Below are 21,376 nucleotides of genomic sequence, written 5' to 3' on the forward strand. Positions count from 1 at the left end.
TTCATATTCTTTAAAACCTCTCTCCAGCAGAGAAGATGCAAAGTAAGAATATTCTTATCAAAATAACAGGATGTTAATCAACCTTCTCTTCCTTGCAACTATCACTTCTGGAGCTGTTGTTCAGAACAGGTAAGATTTTAAATATTTGGAGATCTGTTTGATTTTACATTTTGGATTATATTTACCTTAAAATAACATTTCCTCAAAATATTTTATTTTATTTTATTCTGAAGTTGTACAATAATTTAAAACAAAAGGTCTAGCTAATGTTGCATTGTATTAATTGAAGAAATGTGAAACGATGGTAGGAAAGTATTTGAAAAAACTCTTTAGATAAATTGCTTAATAGCAAGTAGGACATAAAGCTTCATTCCTGTACAACTTTCTTTTTTGATTTATTTAATTAATGCTCAATTTCAATTAATAGAGACTATGAATGGTTCAATGAAGATGGTTTAGGAGTTCCAACTGAGCATCCTCTTAATGGTGAGATTCTTGATACAACTTTTGTGATGGATAGGGATGGTGAGGGTAATGATAATGAATCAACTACTGAAGATAACTATGACTATGGAACTGAGGAATATGTTGTGATGGATAGGGATGGTGAAGGTAATGATAATGAACCCACTACTGAAGAGAACTATGACTATGGAACTGAGGAATATGTTGAGATGGATAGGGATGGTGAAGGTAATGATAATGAACCCACTACTGAAGAGAACTATGACTATGGAACTGAGGAATATGTTGTAATGGATAGGGATGGGGAGGGTAATGATAATGAATCAACTGCAGAAGAGAACTTTGACTATGGAACAGATGAATCTGTTGATGGATGGGATGTTATGTTTACTGATGAGCCTGCAGGAGATAGGGACTACCAGCCATATTGAAGTGAAGATATTGTTTCTTGGAAACAGACTTTCTGGAATAAAATTTAACATAAACATATTTTGTACCCTTTTTTTATAAATTTTAGTACACAAATAAAACTTTTGGAAGATTGACAATCTATTTATTTTCTTTAAGTAATATAACAAGGGCAACTAGTAAGGAGCAATTGGTATTCTAAATAACATTGATTTACAGTTTGGTTGGTAAGTTGAGCAATTGGTATGAGAAGAGTTATCCTATCTATAGAATAGCTGTACAACTCATATTAAAAATTGATTAGACAAACTAGATTAACTAAAATGACTAGTCATAACAAAGGTTTAACATGATGACTACCAGCCATAGAATTACAATTTTCATTGATATTATCCATATCATCAATAGCATGTATTGGTCCAGCATCATATACAAAGTTGTAGATCAGGTCTTTCAGTAGGATGCTTTCTCCATTTGCATTACCAACAATAGGAACCTTAACAATATTCATTTAATAGTGGGTTAGCCCATCTATGGGGATTGAAATGTTTTTTTTTTCTATTACACGTTGTCTATATTTCAGATAGCCTTAGGCTTTTTTAATGTTTATTGTATAGAAATTAGTACATTATCATCCGATTTAGAGAAGCATATTTGTTACTTAAATTAAATTAGCATAACGGATAGAGAAACATAACTACTGTTTTATAGTTGTGTAAATAAATCTGTGAGTTAAATTTGGTTGGAATGTTTCTCCTAAAATAATGTGTGTATGTATCTGTAGTCAGCCCAAGAAGAAGAAAATTGTAGTTGTTTTGCTAAATCTAACTTTGTCTGTCATACCTTACTTATAGGAAAGCTGCACTAAAAATAAGATATAAATATAAGATTTTACCCTCATCATAGACCAGGCAGCAGCATTGGTGTTGGAAACATGGTATTCACAATTAGCTATGAACATTCCAATATCAGGTCTGTCCTATAATAAACAATATTGGAGTTAGAGACATGGTATTCATAATTAGCTATGAACATTCCAATATCATGTCTGAACTGTAATAAACAACATTGGAGTTAGAGACATGGAATTCATAATATGCTATGAATATTCCAATATCAGGTCTGACCTATAATAAACAATATTGAAGTTAGAGACATGGAATTCACAATTAGCTATAAACATTCCAATATCAGGTCTGTCCTATAATAAACAACATTGGAGTTAGAGACATGGAATTCATAATATGCTATGAATATTCCAATATCAGGTCTGTACTATGATAAACAACATTGAAGTTAGAGACATGGAATTCATAATAAGCTATAAATATTCCAATATCAGGTCTGTACTATGATAAACAATATTGGAGTTAGAGACATGGAATTCATAATAAGCTATGAATATTCCAAAATCAGGTCCGTACTATGATAAACAGCATTGATGTTAGAGACATGGTATTCACAATGAGCTATGAAGAACACATATTTCTTGAAGACAGACATTGTTACTTAAAGAGTAGCTTTTTTATCAATGAAGGAAAGCTATGTCAAGCAGTATAAGAGAAAAAAACAGAGTGCAGCACACAAATCAGAAGGCATGGCAAATATACATGACCACTCTCATATTGATGATTTTAACCTGAATCATAAGTCTTCCAATAGCCTCAAGTTCAGCTTTCCATTCTCCCCAGAACAGAGGATCATCAGAATAACAAAATCTGAAGTCAAAATTTAAATAAGTAGCTGGATATCTTTGCTTTATTTGTTGACATTTTGCCACTATTCTAAAATCAAGTGAGATCTTTGAGGCTTATATAGATTTTATGCTGTTAAGTTTGCATGTTTTATGGTCATGGTTTGAGTAATATACAAATAATAAGCTTTGCTACATAGGGACTTAACTAAAAAATATCAGGTAGAAGCTGCACAACTAAATGTTATATTTTACTGTATTACCTAATAATAGTATCTTGAGAACTCATGAGGACTAGGAGTGGAGTTTCAGCATATCTGTATCCTAATCAAGTATTTCATTTTAAGCAATAAATTTTATGAGATACTCTTATCATGTGTTTTTATTATTACAATAAATAATTTATATTTATCAGCTGAGTAAATGAAAAAAAAACTTTATACTGTCCTTTCTAGTATTAAAACTAGACAACAAAGCTTTAGTCAAGATGCTCCTTGGTCAGAAGATTCCTTACATCAAAATGTAGCTGTCTAACTAAATAGCAGATGAGAAATACACATCTGAGACAGAAATTTGGAATTTTAGAGTAGCTTCACAACAGACTATTGGACAGCTAAAGTTACTTAAAATGGTAGTATTTAAACATACCATCATTGATACTAATGCATGGAAATCCAGTAGGATTATCTGCAAGGCATGATTCATCTGTTTTACCAGCCCAACTCTGTAAATATAAAATTTATGTAAATATAATCTCTAAACCAGCCAATAGGAAATAAAGGAGGAACAATATGACTATATTATTGGTAAGAAAGTGTACAGCTTTTATTACAAAATGGCATGTTTTCAATAATAAATCTTTTTCAGTTATGACAGATTATGGGGCAAGATTGACCATCTAGGTACATTGCAACAAGAAATGCAACTAGTGGACAATCTGCAACTGTAAATGTTTTAGGCAATAATTTAAAATTCCAAAAATAGATTTCTAAAGTGATATTTATGAAGTTGGCCTTTTTGATAAACAACAATTTTAACAAATCCTCCAAGAACCCTTCATATTTTAAGATCAAAATTACATTTATAATCAAGCTAAATTTGTTAAAAAAAAGGATATGCTTCATACTACCGCTATAAGAATATAATATGGCTGTGGGCATGAACATCCAAATCTTAAAAAACAGCTGGAATCTTAAATAACAAGGATGGCAACATCCATAAAAGGACAAACGAACATTAACATTTATAGTGTCAGAACTGAATAATCAGAACATAAATGTATAAAAGTCGAAACAAAATTGTAAGTAAATTTGATAAAAAACTGCGTAAGTACAGGATAATGTATAAGGACATAATATTAAATTTTTAGAACTTGTTTATAGAGATGCTTCGCTTATAACATTTAACTTTGTTGTCCTAGGAAACAGCATTCCAAAACTCAGAGCAATTAGATAATTATATCACCTAAAATTTGTTGTTAAAAAAGCTATAAAATCAACATGTTTAAAATGGACGTACAGACATTCTGGTAATGATTATAGAGTTGTTATGCTTTCCAAATCGTACCTAACTACTACAGGAATCTCCAAGTAAAGTTTGAAATCAACAGGACAATTCTAACATGCTTAAAATAAGCTAACCCTTCGGACGTATGGATTAAATCTAATTATAGAAAAGCCTAGCTTTTGAAAATTTGGCGATACAATTAAGTATTAAATTAGTTACCTCAAAAGCAGCATATTCAATGAGGTGAGGGTCACAGTTATGAGTATGAACAGAGTACGGATACATGGAGCCACTGTCTGTAATACATCTCACATCCAGGTCAGGATTGTGTGCATGCAACATGTCTGAAATAAGATAAGGATCACAATAATGAGTATGAACAGAGTACAGATACATGGAGCCACTGACTGTAATGCATCTCACATCCAGGTCAGGGTTAAGAGCATGCAACATGTCTGAAATTTAGATTTTGTTTATCATAACAAGTTTAAAGAACTTCAGTAGATGTTATAAATACCCAAACCCCCTTACTAATCTCTCAGGATGTCTGTTCCAAAGGATCTTGCTTGAACCGATATGATTCTCCTTTACAATGCAGCTTCTCATAAATGTCCTGGGAAGGTTTATAACTTTTTGGGGGGGTGCCACAACCGTTAGAAGTGAAATCAAGGGGCGTAGCTGCTAATTTTAATTAAATCTTACCCTTACCTTAGACATTATTTATTACCAAATATACGTTTAGGGTTTCAATACATCAAAATTCCAAAGATAATTGGCATTTCTAAATTGATTTTTTATACCTTTTCAGGGCCTTTTAAAAGCTGCATTGTAAACGAGAACGAGTTTCTTTAGAACAGACACACACAGATACTGAATAACTTATATAAGGATTATAGTTTTCATTATTATTGATTACCTGCCATTTTATCACAATTAGCTTCAGTACCCATTGCACCTGCGGACTCCCCCATCAAAACAACCTAAGAATTAGTAGAATAGTATAATATTATGGACAGTTTTTCACGATAATTAATATAGAAAATAAACTAAGGGGATGGGCTAACAAAACCAGTATTGGTTTTATGATTTTTCATTTGTATTCATAGAAAATTGTCTGTAATACGATGATTTTTTTAGTATGACTGAGAACCCTATTCGAATCCATCAGATATTTATCGGTTTTGAAGCCATACTGGAAAATAGTTTTGACCTGTTCTGTCTAATCAAAATATTACCCAATAAAAATTCTAAAGAAATATTAATATTTAAAAATTTATTCTGACGAAGGAAATGATTAGAACACAAAGAAAGTAAACGGCTTATACCATCTCCTTTGGTTAGGAACCTTTTGTGAATTTTCTAAAATCTACAAGCAAATTCCACCTTTGAGAAATTACTATTATTATACATTAGCTGCACTAACTAAAAACCCTACCTTATCAGCTGAAGTAATCCAGGTATTAAGAATAAGATCTTCAATGAAAGATTCAAATATATATTTTCCATGGAAGGTGTAGTTGTTGGTCAGTAGGAAACTGGCGTCTCTTGTTCCTGGAAACAATTAAGTAAGTAAATCTAGGGAGGGAGGGGACATTGGTCTGTAAATTATACTGATACCAAAAGTTTTATAACCATAGTTTAAAGTTGTATTAGCTGAATAATTCAGCCAGCTGCAGAAAATTTAAAAGAATGATATTGAAGTAATGAAAAAAAGTATTTGCCTGTAACAAAAATCAGGCTTGTAGATACATTTGTAATTTTTTTTCCATCTAGATATTCATGATTACTCTTTTTTGTGTGGCCTTTGTGTGATTTTCAGGGTTTAAACATATAATACAAACCAACTAACCAAATCAAAGACTTGAACAGGAGCTATGCTGCAATATTTTATTCTATACCTGAATAAACATCACTGCTAGAGTAGGGCATGTAAACCTAAAATAAATTATTATCTTTTTCATTACCTTACCTAGTTTTTTATCATAATAATTGCAAAAAGAGTTAATTTGAATAAGGAATACAAAATCCTTAAAAATGTTTAGATTCCTTAGAGTAAAACTTAGCTTTCTAAAAATAGTTTTCTAAAGAATTTCGACGCTTGATTACTTTGTCTGCAATAGAAATCCCTTTTAAAGTTTGACGAATTTTGGGGCCAGATGGGCCACCTAGATATATTATGTCTATTTATAGTACATCTAAAATTGAATTGAAATGTGAACATTATTAAAGGGAGTGTGAACGTAAAAATTTCTCATCTGATTATCAAAACTTAACATTTTCTAAGCACATTTTACTACACTGATCAACCAAAAACGTCCTATTAACAAAAATATCCAGGAATAATTCCTTGATTTTATGGTTTTTGGGAGGGAAAAAGGAAAAAAACAAGGAAAATCTGAACGTTTTTGTTTCTTATAATTTTTGTACAGATATTTAGTTGAAACAATTTACTTACTGTTAAGGATTTGTTTTATGATATAAAATTGCCAATTAGTTTTTTTAATAACGTAGTAATTAGGTAATAAAGATCTATTCTAAATTTGTATTATTGACAAAAAAAATACCTCTCTGTCTACAAAGGGTTGAATCTCAGATGTTATTTAAAATAATAATATCCTTTTTTATTGTGTTGGACAATAAATAACCCATTTGGGAGAATTAGTTTACACTTTTATCAGACTGTTTATAAAGAAATATTGCACCTTTATTATTTACAAATTTGTAATTAAAGGTGGGCGAGAGATGGGCCATCTAAAGTTACTTGGATACTAAGAAAAAAACCTGTTTCTAGCTTATTTATTGTATTTGATATTCAATAAAAATTATTGCTTATTTTATCAATTTCAAAGTAAGACAATTAACTGCACATTTATTTAGTCCGGAAATTTTTCCTCCAATCTTGGACATAGTAAAAATCGGCTGAAAAAGCCGCTTTTTAAGGAAACGAGAGACAGTTTTGCCCTATCTTTGAGATTATAATTTTCTCGTTCACAGTCCCTGTAAACACAAACAAGTTGATAATCTGGTAAAAATCAGGGATCTAAAGTGTAAGGGTTTTAAATCTTTTCATCTGTAGATTAAAATTAGTGGTTGAAACATTAAAATTCATAAACCAACCATTTAAAATTTACTAAAGTCCCCAAGTTATTAAACCAAGGTTAGGAAAACGTTATTATAAATTTTTTGTACTATTGTAATAAACTTCCTATTGTCCCCCCCCCCCCTCTCTCTCTCTCTCTCTCTCTGAGTAAAAATAATATAACAAGTGAACTTTAATATTTATCTTTTTACAAAACAATAAGTTTGAACGTCATAAAAATATGTCAAATATGCATTTTTCTTATCTAACATATATATTATACAACTTTATTACAAGGCATAAGATACTAAAACAAGGATAACTACATTAATTGAAGTGTAACTTTAGGATAAGATATACGAAAAATCAAAAAAAGCTATATGAGGTTGCATCTATAAACATCTTGGAATAAAGGGGAATTTATTAGAATTAGTGGCTTCGCCCTTGGAGGAAGTGTAAAAAACTAACCTTAAAGAAATCATGAAAAGCTGGATTCATATCAGGTTCAGGATTCCAAATACTTGAATGTAGTTTAAATTCACTGGCATCCTAAATTGAAAAATATTATCAAAACTACTTGCAGTGACTGTAATTAGATCTACAAAATGTAACATTAACTCAAATTTGAAATATCATCGGCATGTTAACCCTTAACGGTCGGGGGGGGGGGGCGTTGAACGCCCCCCCATCCGGTTTTTTCTATCTCATTTTCTGTGTGTGAAAGATAAAGAGCCCAAACTGCTTGAATTTTTAAGTATGGGTATGACACATAACTGAGAGTTGGAATTTTTTTAATATCTCCATCCTGGCGGGCACAGGATGCCAGCAAACCTGGCAGGGTCATCCAGGTAAAGAACAAAAATATTTTTTTGACCTAAACAAAGATTTTTATCTTACCAAATTACTAAAATATCCTTTAGTAGTACATCCTCATCTTAAATACAGGTGTTCAAGTGAATTTCAGGTTCCAGGTATGATCCTGCAGGTCCTGATCCTCCAGGTCTCCAGAAATCTTTAAAAGGCTCCTGTGGCCGCAATTTTTGACTTAGAGACTTCAAATTTTAAACTTAAGCTTTTCTTACATGTCTAGATAATGTATTAAAATTTCATAAAGATCCGCCGCCGTTTTCCCGCCGACCGCCGACTGCGGCGGCTGGCAGCTGCCAAGTACAGCTGCGGCCGCTGAAATTTATGTTTTGATATTTCAAATATAAAATTTACATAAAAATAAACATTTTCTGCAAAAAAATTGTTCTTCTAGCTTAAAAAATAAAAAAATTACAGCCGTTTGAAATTTTTAAGTAAAAAAGGACCTAAAAACAAAGGTTGTTAAATAAAAGGGTGAAGGAAGCGAAAATTGACTTAGACTTATAAAAGGTCGGAAATTCATCATAACACAGTGGACTTGCACAAAAAAATTTAGCCCTCTAGCTCTAATAGGAACTGAGATAATAAGGGGGGGCGTTGAACGCCCCTCCCCCGACTGATTAAGGTGCGGCAAGGGGCCCGACTGTTAAGGGTTAATATCCTAATGTCGTGCAGAAGGGGGGTGTATCCACCCCCCTGTCAAAATCAAGGAGGTCGGATACATACCCCACCACACCTCTACACCACTCTGCAGAAGTGTCTACACTCCCTGATGCAACAGCCCAGGGGGAATCAAAATTTATTATGGTATTTTAAAATTTTTAGATGCGCTTCGCGCACTCCCCTTCCAAAACAAGGCAAAATTTTGACAAGAAATGTCTATTCTCTTGTAAACTTTGAGACTTCAGTAAAACATAACTTTTAGACAGGTGTCGAAGCAGCAAATAGTGCCTAATAAAAGATGACGTCATACAATACAAATACAGGACTATCATTGGTCTTTTGTATTGTATGACGTCATTTTTTATTAGGCAGTATTTGCTGCTTCAAGATGTCTTTTGACTGAAGGACTGGAAGACGTGCCCTAGTTATATACTGTGCTGTGCTTACCATGAATGGATCAGTGTAAGCTGTACATAGCCATGGTTCTTTCTCACAACGGGGTAAACACTCAAATCCTGGAACTCTAGTGTAATAATTATTATATTAAATGGTGTCTATTCGTGCTACCTTCTAGAATTAAAAGAATAAATTAATCATTAACCAGCAGATACGGCTAGGGGAAGAAGTCGACCCATCACTTTAAATTCTAGTTTATTAGTTTTAAAAAAGAAAAGAAAAAACTAATTTTGCTATATTTCTTGGGAGGATGGTGGTACCCTCTCCTAAAATAGTTATTAAACTTTCATGAACCTATGTAAAAGACATCTTAGCGAGATCTTATGCAAAAACACACAGACAAACATCCTGCTACTATTTTATAAGGATCAAGGTTATAAAGTTTGAAATCAATTCACTCTTTTATATAATTACATTTTTTTCCTTATTCTTTTTATTTCATTTTCATCGTTTTTGTTTTCTTTTCTGCATTTCTCTAACGCTCCCTATGTTTTGTTTTTCAGCAGATTTATTCGTCCTTGTTTTCAAAGATTAGATTAAAACAATTTACCTGGGCACACAAAATCCACCACCCTCAAGATAAATCAACATTTTTCTAATCAAACAAATAATTAATTTTATATGGATTTCATGAATTATTTTGAATACATCCCTAAAATGTTCCATGTTTAAATCAAAAAAGACACAACCACCACCCCTTAAAACTTCCCCCTACCCAATTTCCTACTTTTTTATGCTAATCCATCTTCTCAAAAAGTTTGTTTAAGGTGCACTTACAGTTATATGAATGTATTTATTATTCCTTGGGTCTTACACCAGATCATATTTCGATCTAATAAAGTGAAAACTTTTAGCTGGCTAAAATAACAATCAACTACCCCACCTCCCTCTTTATCCCAACCCTAACCCTCCTACTGGATAACTAACTGAACAATGATACAGGGAAATTAGCAACCTAAATTGATGACAATTTTTCCACTATCATAATAACAATATACATTCTAGTTCTACATCCATTATTGGAGGGAAATTGCATGAGACAATTACTTTTTAGGAGAGATTTAAATTCATTATTTGTTTCCTTTCTTGTGTGTCCTCAGTTTGTATGTAGTAAACAGCAGGTGTCCCATCCATAGTTATAGCCTTCTCATAGTTCTCTAGTGATACCAGCTTCAACATATTCTAGATAAATAGTTATATTATGATGGTATCCTTTAATAAAGTAATAGGATGTTGCTGTCTGTCTGTGGGTCTGTCTATATCTAGTAAACTGGAGGTGTCCCATCCATAGTTATAGCCTTCTCATAGTTCTCCAGTGATACCAGCTTTAACATATTCTAGATAGATGGATATATATGAATATTATGATAATAAAAGTAACAGAATGTTTGTCTGTCTGTCTGTACCAAAGGATTATACTAACCGCTGAAATGATATGGTTCTCCTTTCCAATGTAGCTTCTCATTAAAATAGGAAGGTTTAAATATTTTGGGAGAAGGCATCGCCCTCCAAAGAGTAATCATCTCGGAAAAAATAATCCCCCCTCCAATAAAACAGTTATGTACTTTTTTTATAAAACTGAAAATTAAATTAGAATTACCATGTCTTTAACATTTTGTCCATATAACTCCTCCTCATGGTTACTGACCAAACCTTCTTAAAAACAGGAATTACACAAAAGATACTGTTAAATGAAATAAGGATAGTCATGAAAAGAACAGAAATATAAAATCATTGAAACTACTACAGTCTAAGATTATGTTGGCATCTCCAAAATAGTTTAACAAGGCATCCTTAAAAACCTATGAAAATCTTAAACGTCCATTGAAACACTTAATAACATGAATAATCTACATTTGTCAATATAAGTATACTATGATAATGTATCATTGTTTACTATTCTTTTTTATCGAAAATGTTGATAGTTTGTTAGTACCACCCAATTATAAACAAAATCAAATCAATAATATAAAACCTGAGCATTGAGTAACCATAAGAAGGACTGACAAAATTATAAAAGTCACCATCTTCCTAGTTTTACCAATACTGACCTTCTTAACTCTGGGATGGATAAACAACAACAATAATTTTTATGTAATATTTGAAACTTTAAAAGGATAGTCTTTTATTTTTGTAACATGCTTATTTTAGAACTGCAAATTGAAGCAGTTTACATGTTTAAAAATGACCAATGTCAGGCCAGGATACATTTTAATTGACCAATGGTAAATGTATGCTGGCCTATCATTGGTCATTTGTATTGTATGACGTCACTTTTTATTAGGCTCTATAAGCTGCTTCCTGCAAATTAATAATATCATATCAGACAACGCCCAATCTGTCCTACTTTTGATTTCTGTGACGTCATAACAATGAGGGATTATCTCTAACTCTTTTTTTAGGGGTTTTCTTTCCCACTTCTCCTCTCGACTAACTCATTTTTATGACGTCACAGGAATCAAAAGTAGGACAGATTGGGCTTCGTCTCATAGCACTTTGCTTAACTTGCATTAAACACTTAATATATTTGATTTGCTAATGTGTCTTTTTCGAATATATCTTCAAAAAAAATGGATATAGAATATTTATATGTGGATATAGAAATAGGTATAGTATACAGGAAATATGTGTCGTCAATTTAGGTTGCTAACATGGCCATCATTTATATCCAGGACGTTCATCCAGTAGGGGGTGGTGTGATGGGTAGAGGGTACAGGTATTGATTATTTTTTTTGTTTTATACAGGGTTATTTGGATATGTTATTTTAGTTCATTAGAGTACAAGATAATCTAATATAAGATCCAAGTCATGATAAATCTATTTCTTCAATATAAATATGTTGATTTGTTTTGTTATTTAAACACTAAAGTTTAGATGAATAAGTTATTCTATAAATTTTATTTTAGTTATCATGTTTCTTAAATATTTTTAGCATATAATTTTGAATAAAGAGTGCACATTTAAAATAGATAAGATAATAATTATTTATTTGAGGAAAAAAATATATTTATTTGCCTAATAATGTTTATTGTGTACACTGTAAAATTATAATAGTTATTTTTGTGAATATTTTTTTTAAAATAACAAATATGTAGATAATTATTTTTTACAGAAATGTTTTTAACCCCATAGTTGTTTAGTAATTTGATATTGTAATAAATAATGAATCAAACAAACAAATTAATGAACATATTTCTGAAAAAACATAAACAATTGTGTCCAAATAATGAACTTTAAATTTAATATAACTAAGCTTCACCAAGAAACAAAAAAACAAGACCTAAATCCATAGACGTCCAAGGGGGGGGTAATGGGATGATTACCCCCCCCCCCCCAAACGAATTTTACCCCTACCTTGAGGGTGCCATAGGCACCCCCAACTATTTAGGAGGGGGTATTTACCCCCCTCCCAAACAATTTTAGGGGGGGAAATACCCCCCCAAAAATAAAAAATCCCTAACAAAAAAATATTTTAGCGCGCTTCGCGCGCATTTTTACTACTAAATATTAATACATTATTAAATTACCCCCCAAAAAATTTTACACCCCCAAAAAGCAAATTACCCCCTCCCCTTAAAAAAATTTTACCCCCCCCCCCCCCCAAAATAAAAAAGCTTGGACGCCCTTGCCTAAATCTGGAATCCTATTCTATAATTGCACGAATACAAGTACAATTTACAAATTTAGCATCACGAAACCTATGCTGATAGCAATGTAAGTTTACTCTTGTATTCTTTTATATCTATTCCTCCTTTATGTTGAAGGGGCAATGATTAGGTTGATTCATTGTGGTATACCTGAAAAATAACTGAGTTTTAATGTTAAGAAGCTACATTAGTAATAATATTAACATTAGAATTCATGTTGTCTATAAACGAGAGGCTCTACTTTTTGGGGGTTTAGAATACAAAATTTTTTTTATTGAATTAAGTGTAATATTCTTACTTGCTTACTAAAAATTAATGTTAGAAAACTTTAAATTATGCTTAATAATATTATTGATTATTTTTTATTGGTTTTATACAGAGTTATTTGGATATGTAAATTAATGACTAATTCTTTTATTATAAATATATCATCATTATATATATGCTATTCTAACTTATTTGAATTGATAGGTTCAAATTAACCTTTCCCTGTAACTGAGACTATAATTTTAGATAGAATTTTTAGGGAGCATTTGACCTACAAAGTATGTTTCACAAAACTTAGCTTCACTTTAATAGTTAGTATGTTTGTGTGCATTATTTTTAGTGATTTTTCATTATTTTAAGTGTTATCTATATTTTCATTTTCTTTACTTCATCTGTTATGATTGTATACAGTTTAATCAAAAGAATCAAAAGGTTTTTAATATTTTAAGATAAATATAAAAGAAATTTAATTTTTCAATATTTTTTAAAAATATTTCTTGAGTATTTTGTTGGTTAATGGTTCTTACATTCTTATTTCATCGTTGTTAATCTATTTAATCAATATGAATTATTTGGGTTTATTGGAAACTGATAATACTTAAAAGGTGAATACTGATAATGTAATGAAGTACAACCTTTTAGTTTACTAACTGCTTCAACCATGAAATGTTTGTCCAAGTCTACAGTAAGACTTGCCCTTATCTTAGTATGTTTTGTGATGTTTTGCATCCAATTTGAAACCGCCATCAAAAACCTTACTAACCCACCCACTGTAGATTCTACTTACAACACTGAACTTGAAAACATTGACTTGCCTCTGATCACAGTATGCCCAACTAACCAGACAAACCAAACAGCTCTTGAAAAGTCAGGATATTTCTACCCAAAATTTGTCTTGGCAGGATGGAAAACAGATGAGCAAATAACATCATGGGGTGAACAACAAAATTTGACATTGAGAGAAGTCTTAAAAAAAATGTTCAGTTATAGTGATGATATACTTGATTCACAAGTAGACTTTTCTGAAAAAAACTTTCACACATATCTGCTTTTACATCGAATCTTTAATCTCAATGGTCTAGCTGCATTGTTTCTCTCAGATGATAGTTATTACAGACTTTTAAAAACAGATATTATATTTTTCCCAAAATACGGATTCTGTTACCAATTATCAAACTACAATACAACTTTTGAAGTAGGGGTTATTTCTACCACTGATCAAGATTTAAGAGTTTTTATCACAGATAGAAACTTTAGAAGCTACTTTTCTCTTGACTATGCATCACATCAAGGAAGCCCAATCATTGTCAGTAAAGGTGTCAGTCAAAGGTTTGAAGTAAAAATAGATGTTAGTTCAACATGCCCTGTAGAAACAGAAGTTGTTGCAAAAGATGACTTTGAACAATGTGTTGATAGTAAGGTTCAGGAAAAGGTTGGCAAAACACTGGGATGTATTCCTCCTTGGATGTCACCTAACAACCAATGCAATGGATCTTATCCTTTCAACTTTGTAGAGAAGAAAATCCCTGACTTTGAATATGAATACATTGACGTAATTTATGGACTGAAGAAAACTGAAATTGAAAAGAAATGTAGAAAATATTGTTCATCAACCACTGTAACTGTTCAAGAAGGCGAGAAATTTGAACCAGAACAAGGTGTACAAGAAATTCAAATCACCTTTGATGATCGAGTAAAAGTTACTGAAACAGTTTTCAACTACAGCCCATTTCAGTTCATCATTGATGTAGGAAGCTCAGTTGGATTGTGGTTAGGCTTATCTGTGTTGGGTCTTTATGATCTTTGGATTCTAACATTAGAATATATCCAATCTAAAGCATACTTCAGGAAGCTAAATTCAGCAACCAAGTAAACTGAAAACAACATTTAAATGAGTTCAATAGAAAGTAATCTTCAGAAAGTTTATCACAGCAATTGAATGAACAATAAGAAATATATTTTTGACGCTACAAATTGAAACAAAAATAGTGTTTCAATTTCATATTTTGTAATTTGATCTATGTCCTCATGTACTTATTAAGAAAATGCTTATCTGTATATTTTACTCACTAATTGTCTCAACAAGAATACTACTTATTGTGCGTTAAATGTTTTATATCTAATGCAAAATTAATTCTCAAACTTTTAGTAATTTGAAAAATTATTTATTATCATGTTAAACTTATTTATAGTTTTTTTTTTAATTTACTTGATTTCAATTATTTTACATACATGATCCCTTATTTTGTGGTTGTGATCAATAAGTAAAACATAAATATAATACAAGGATAACAACATCCATAAAAGCGAAGCTCTGAAACGGTTGAAGAAATGGACATTAACACTTGTATAGTGTCAGAACTGAAAAATCTGAATATAAATGAAGAAGAGACTAAGCAAAATTGTCAGTAAATTTGTTGAAAAACTTCTTGATACAGGATAATGTTTATGGACATACTTACATTTTAGGACTTGATTATAGAGTTGCTTTGCTTATAGTATTGTACTTTGTTGTCCAAGGAATCAGTATACCAAAAATCTGATCAATCAGATAATTAGATCACATAAAAATTTGTTGTTAAAAAAGTAAAAAAATCAACATGTTTAAAATGGACGTACGGACATTCTGGTAATGATTATAGAGTTGCTACGCTTTCTAAATCGTACCTAACTACTACAGGAATCATCATGCAAGGTTTGAAATCGATAGGACAATTCTAACAGGCCTAAATTTAAAAAAAGCTATCTGTCTCAGACGTACGGACGGGCGGATGGACCTACCCTAATTATAGAAAAGCTTCGCTTTTAATAAGTTGTGTTTTTTTCTATAATTTCATTATATATGTGAAAATCTAGTTGTTGATTTTTGTGATTTTTGCTTAATGCAGGCCTTAGAAATAAATGTGAATTTTCTATATATGTTCATTATGACTTTATTTTGAGGAGCAATGGTATTCATAATTTGAAATGTTTGTTCATCTGTTAGAAATCATAAGTGGGAAACATTACTTTCTCATCATTACTTATATATAATTTATTTGGTACATTGGTCTATTGCCATATCTTTGAGAGGCATTAAATGTCTGTTTCATTTACTCCCCTGCCAAATTAAATGTGCATAACTCATACTCCATAACTCACTTTGTCTGTTGGTCTGCCTGAAATGCTCTTAGAACAACAAATATTCATAGATTAAATATTTTTTCTTCTTTTCAAATGAAGATCTCTTAATATTTTAGTGGAAATTGCTCTTAATTTTCAACATATGAAATATATACTGTAAAATTTTGTGTCAAGTTTTTAATATTAGTGAACATCTAATGTACTAACTAAAATTTGTCTGTCTTAATTTTATGCTGTGGTCAAGATTGATATCTAGTACATGAAATATGGTCAGTTGTTATGTAATATTTAGAAGTATAAATTTGATAGATTTATCCTTCACCTTTTTGGCTATTCTTCTTGCTTTTATGTTCAAGAGCTTCACTTTTTATGGATGTTGTTATCTTAGTTTTACATAAAAACTGTTGACAAAATTAATTTTATTGATTTTCTTTGTTAATTTTTTTATTGAATTTACGGGAGGAAACATTTTTAAAGAACTTTTGATTCACCGAAGTAGACACCATTAAAATGTATAGAATTTCATAAAATTTTTAAGTAAAATTCAAAAACCTACAAATTATATTAATCCCTAAATATGAGTAAACAACACTCCCATTGTTAACTATACACAATGTAAACAATTCATCAACATATACAAAAAGCTAAGTCAATGCTTTTTTAAAGGGGTATACTTTTGGCACAAAGTTGGTTGTTTAAAATAAGGTTTAACGTACAAATCAGCTTTTTGAACATAGAAATTGGTTTTGATAATAATTTAAAAGAAAATTAAGATAAATTTTCTTTTATTTGAATTATAATGTTTCTTCAAAGGCATATACATGAAGAATATGAATTATTTTAAAAAGAAAAACATAAGTAGTAAGTTTGGGCATCGTATTTTATGAAAAGAAATCAATATATATTGTCTTATTTGTAATAATAGATTATTTAAAAACTTGACTTTATCTCCCTAATATTTCAAAATTAGCCTTAGGCAGATTATACTTAAGTGGAAATGTGCCCAATGTTTTAAATAAAATCATATTGTCACAATTTTCCACCTAAATAAATAAATGGAAACTTGGAAACTTAGAAATACAATTTTTAGAAGAATTTATGACCACTTAGAGACAGTTTCAGGTATATCTAAATTTGTTTGAGATAAACAACTGAGTTTTAGTCAAGTTTTTATAGATGATTTTTTAATGATCCTATCAAATATGTACCTAATCTAAAATGCCCTTAATCCATCAGTCTCTCCATAATGATATAGGTCAAGAAAATTTTAGTGCTAAGATATTATGAATATAAGGAATTCTTATACAAAAAGAAAGAAATTAAGCAACAGTATAGAATATTGCTAATGCCTTTAAATAAATATTATTGGGTAAGACAAAAAAATATTAAGAAAATTTATTTAATCAACGAGTATACCTTTTAATGTTTAATTAAAGTAATTGAATGTGCTTGGGAAAACCATTCAGTAAACTGGGCAACACAACCATGTTGGGGTTAAGCAAGACAAAGGTAAGAATTCTAGTCATCTTGCTTGCTATCATAATGTTTTGCATCCAATTTGAAACTGCCGTCAAAAATCTTACTAATCCTCCAACTGTGGATTCTACTTACACCACTGAACTTGAAAACATTGACTTGCCTCTGATCACTGTATGCCAAACTAACCAGACAAACATAACAGCTCTAGAAGAGTCAGGATATTTCTATCAAAAATTTGTCTTGGCAGGATGGAAAACGGATGAGCAAATAACATCATGGGGTGACAAACAAAATCTAACATTTAGAGATGTCCTTAAGATCCTTAAGATTTGGTACATAGATGATGCTGAACTTGATTCAATAATACACTTTTCTGAGGTTAACTATCACACTTATCTGCTTATCAATCAAATCTTTGATATAGATAGACTATTTGCATTGGTTCTCTCTGATGATGATTATTATCACTTTCTTAAAAAAGATATCATATTTTTCCCAAAATATGGATTCTGTTACCAAGTATCAAACTACAGCACAAAGTTTGAGGTAGGGATTATATCTGGCATAAAACAGGATATAAGAGTATTTGTAACAGATAGAAACTTTAAAAGCTACTTTTCTCTTGACTATGCATCACATCAAGGAAGTCCAATCATTGTCAGTAAAGGTGTCAGTCAAAGATTTGAGGTAAAAATTGATGTTGGTTCAACATGCCCTGTAGAAACAGAAGTAGTTTCTAAAGATGATTTTGAAGAATGTGTTGATGAGGAGGTTCAGGAAAAGATTGGCAAGCCACTGGGATGTATTCCTCCTTGGATGTCACCTAACAACCAATGCAATGGATCTTACCCTTACGACTTTGTTGAGAAGAAAATCCCTGACTTTGAATATGAATACATTGAAGTAATTTATGGACTGAAGAAAACTGAAATTGAAAAGAAATGTAGAAAATATTGTTCATCAACCACTGTAACTGTGCAAGAAGGCGAGAAATTTGAACCAGAACAAGGCCAACAAGAAATTCAAATTACCTTTAACGACCAAGTCAAAGTTACTGAAACAGTTTTCAACTACAGCCCATTTCAGTTCATCATTGATGTAGGAAGCTCTGTTGGATTGTGGTTGGGATTATCTGTTTTGGGCCTGTATGATCTCTGGATTCTAATATTGGAATATATCCAATCTAGAAAATTCTTCTGGAAGCTAAATTCAGCAACTAAGTAAACTAACATCTTTCAGTTGTTTTACTTTTGAAACAGTTCTTATTTCTCCTTATCAACAACACATGATGTATATTTGACACTTTTTTCTTCTTAGATATTAAATAAATAGATTTTCCTAATCATATCTTAATCATTAATATATAGTAAAGATACAGAAAGTATTTAAAAATCTTAGTTAAAATATAGAATAATTATACAAAAAAAATCAATTCAAATCACAATTTTATATATTTTTATTTTTGAAGATATCAATAATATAACAAATTATAAATTACTAGAGATGGAGACATCTAAAAGATAATTGTGAGAATAAAACATCTTGTTGGCTTCTTACATAAAGCCCTAATTTTCCTCCTCTTATTGGGTCTGGATCCTGGAAAATAAATTGCATTCCTGATATAAAAATTTTTAAAGATAATAAGAATAAATTATATCTTTAATGAACAAAAATAATATTCTTTTTACAATAAGATAAAAATATTATCTTAAGTTATTCATAATATGCACAAAAAAAGAATAGTTTCAATATACCTTTATGATTCCAGAGTTCAATATTTCATGGTCATCATAAAACATTCTCAGATGGATTAGCCCCTACAAAAGAATTATCAAGTCTTTATTTTTTTGATTGATACCATTATAAAGTCATATTAATATAATGTGTTAAGTGTTAGGTGTAGCATAAATGAAGAATTTCTACGATAAGTAAACAAAATTGATCTCTTATCAAGTTTAGATTTGAATCAAGCCATTATTCTCTTTTTTCTAATTTAGAAAACATATTCCAGAACTGTATCTAATAAGCAGTGTTGCGGATCCGCATTGATTGTATGCGGATCCGGATCCTCCAAATTTGGTCAGTGTGGATCTGGATTCTTGACAATAAAAAAAAATCGCCAAATTTTTCAAAAAATATTTATTCTTTAATCTCGAAGTCAAAAATACTTTTAATTTTCAAGTCTGAACCTAAACCTTAAAGATTGGCTCTCATCACGAGAATGTCTGAGATGATGTCCTCCTTTGTAAAATTTGTAAGTGACTATTTTATAAAAATTTAGGTAGATTTTTCCATAAATTTATAACCCAGGATCCGGAATCAGCATTTTTTTGCGGATCCGGATCCTTGGACTCAAAAAATGTGGATCCTATAGGATCCGGATTCAGATCCGGATCCGCAACACTGCTAATAAGTAACCTTAGATCCCATATGTACAACATTCCATTTAATAGGGGTTTTCCTTTTCCATTGTTGACGCCTAGGATCCTTAAGAAGATTTAAGACTATAAAAAACAGTTTTCAATGAAAACATTTCTTACGCGATCATAAACTATTGTTAAATTTTTATTTTTCATATTATTTATATCAAATATAATGTTATGCCTGGTATATAATTATAAAAAAAATCCAATATTGGAATAACTATTTAATTTACTTTATTGTTACTTTTTGGTGAATTATTTAAAGTTTCAAAGCAAAATTTGAATAGACCACAGGCATTTACGTAGTTTCTTTATTTTACTTATCGAAAAACTTTAACAACATTGATTATTGGTAAAACTACATGTATTTCAACAAACTTCAAGCTTTAAAAGTAATTACAAATGGTAAAAGAAAAACAATAAGTCTGATTTTTTGCATTAATTCACAATAATTAATAAGATTAATAGGGTAATATATCTGCGTTTTCAAGAATAGCCTTATAGAATATTTTTTAATCAGTGCAAATTATGTTAAAATATAAATGATACCTTCCATAATATTTGGGTAAAACCTGGTTTAGACTCCATAAAAACCAAATTCCTAGGAAGAAATAACATTTAGAATTTTACATACTATAGAAGATAGAAATCAGTAGGTGTCATTTTGTTTGGTAAGATCTCAAAACCATTAATCTTTATCTTTCATGTAATTCACTTAGAAACAATGTAAATTTTTATCTTAGAAAACTTTAGTAGGGCAACATCTATTTAAATTAAAATTGTATGTTATTTTAAGGTCACCAACATGGTTGTCTGTAATGTACTGTACCACGGGTATGAGGTGAAGGACCAAGAGTCTGACCTTGAGTTGACAAGTTGACTGTTCAGTCCAGGTGCAACTCACCCATACGACATTAACATTAAGGTCACCAACAAACAGATTAGGAATAGACATAATATTTCTAGATGGTGTAGTAGCCACCTTTTAAAATAGTTAAAATTAAAACATGCCTGAGAATTACATTGTATGTTGAAGGGTTTTGAGATGCTTTGTCAACCTTTACTTTCTTTAAATGCCACCACACTAAAAAAAATATATAAAAAATTATCATATTTTCTAGTTTAATTAATAAAAGTTGGTAAAAACTTACTTACTTGCAGAGCTCTATGAGTATATATGTAATGCACTTGGAAATGTAAATATCTAATTTATAAAAAGAAAAAATTGTGATACATTTAAAGTACTAAGGGGGGTAAATTTTTTCGTAGGGCAAATTTTCTTGGGAGGGCGGTGTTACC

The 21,376-nt window shown here is 30.7% G+C and overlaps 3 protein-coding genes across 5 annotated transcripts; 1 reads left to right on the plus strand and 2 right to left on the minus strand.

The window, feature by feature from the left end:
• Positions 1 to 1,008, plus strand: LOC145326960 (uncharacterized). Its single transcript, XM_080170416.1, has 2 exons — positions 1 to 129; positions 428 to 1,008. The coding sequence occupies exons 1-2, from the start codon at positions 71 to 73 to the stop codon at positions 894 to 896; spliced, it is 528 nt and encodes a 175-aa protein (XP_080026542.1). The 5' UTR covers positions 1 to 70; the 3' UTR covers positions 897 to 1,008.
• LOC145326959 (palmitoleoyl-protein carboxylesterase notum1a-like) lies at positions 997 to 11,197 on the minus strand. 3 transcript variants are annotated; one of them, XM_080170412.1, is made up of 15 exons: positions 11,113 to 11,197; positions 10,738 to 10,793; positions 10,219 to 10,319; positions 9,688 to 9,732; positions 9,129 to 9,204; positions 7,620 to 7,700; positions 5,971 to 6,007; positions 5,508 to 5,623; positions 4,989 to 5,052; positions 4,292 to 4,416; positions 3,215 to 3,290; positions 2,830 to 2,890; positions 2,513 to 2,591; positions 1,769 to 1,852; positions 997 to 1,369 (listed from the first exon to the last, which is right to left on the minus strand). In XM_080170412.1, the coding sequence occupies exons 1-15, from the start codon at positions 11,162 to 11,164 to the stop codon at positions 1,205 to 1,207; spliced, it is 1,218 nt and encodes a 405-aa protein (XP_080026538.1). In that variant the 5' UTR covers positions 11,165 to 11,197; the 3' UTR covers positions 997 to 1,204. The 3 variants fall into 3 exon arrangements, with proteins under 3 accessions (XP_080026538.1, XP_080026539.1, XP_080026540.1); XM_080170413.1 differs by having other exon boundaries at positions 10,738 to 10,790; positions 11,113 to 11,188; XM_080170414.1 differs by lacking the exons at positions 997 to 1,369; positions 1,769 to 1,852 and adding an exon at positions 1,967 to 2,074.
• A 7,896-nt stretch (positions 11,198 to 19,093) lies between these two features.
• LOC145326962 (thrombospondin-3b-like) lies at positions 19,094 to 21,350 on the minus strand. Its single transcript, XM_080170418.1, has 6 exons — positions 21,233 to 21,350; positions 21,089 to 21,161; positions 20,627 to 20,678; positions 20,073 to 20,141; positions 19,409 to 19,471; positions 19,094 to 19,250 (listed from the first exon to the last, which is right to left on the minus strand). Coding segments are annotated over exons 1-6 (357 nt in total). The 5' UTR covers positions 21,234 to 21,350; the 3' UTR covers positions 19,094 to 19,151.
• Positions 21,351 to 21,376: the final 26 nt, after the last annotated feature.

Source organism: Acartia tonsa, chromosome 8 (genome assembly GCF_053477335.1).
Source record: "Acartia tonsa isolate MP-2025a chromosome 8, ASM5347733v1, whole genome shotgun sequence".
NCBI classification, from domain to species: Eukaryota; Metazoa; Arthropoda; class Copepoda; order Calanoida; family Acartiidae; genus Acartia; species Acartia tonsa.

Bases quoted from the DNA above. Each gene is read 5' to 3' on its own strand.
- LOC145326960 (XM_080170416.1), top strand. From the start codon at position 71: ATGTTAATCAACCTTCTCTTCCTTGCAACTATCACTTCTGGAGCTGTT. The intron at 130-427 runs GTAAGATTTTAA...TTCAATTAATAG, and splicing joins GGAGCTGTTGTTCAGAACAG to AGACTATGAATGGTTCAATG.
- LOC145326959 (XM_080170412.1), bottom strand. From the start codon at position 11,164: ATGGTGACTTTTATAATTTTGTCAGTCCTTCTTATGGTTACTCAATGC. The intron at 2,592-2,829 runs GTAATACAGTAA...TTTTGACTTCAG, and splicing joins TCTCAAGATACTATTATTAG to ATTTTGTTATTCTGATGATC. The intron at 1,853-2,512 runs GTTAAAATCATC...TGTTTATTATAG, and splicing joins TTGGAAGACTTATGATTCAG to GACAGACCTGATATTGGAAT.
- LOC145326962 (XM_080170418.1), bottom strand. The intron at 19,472-20,072 runs GTTACTTATTAG...ATTCTTTTGTAG, and splicing joins TTGTACATATGGGATCTAAG to GGGCTAATCCATCTGAGAAT. The intron at 19,251-19,408 runs GTATATTGAAAC...TTTATTTTCCAG, and splicing joins TGAACTCTGGAATCATAAAG to GATCCAGACCCAATAAGAGG.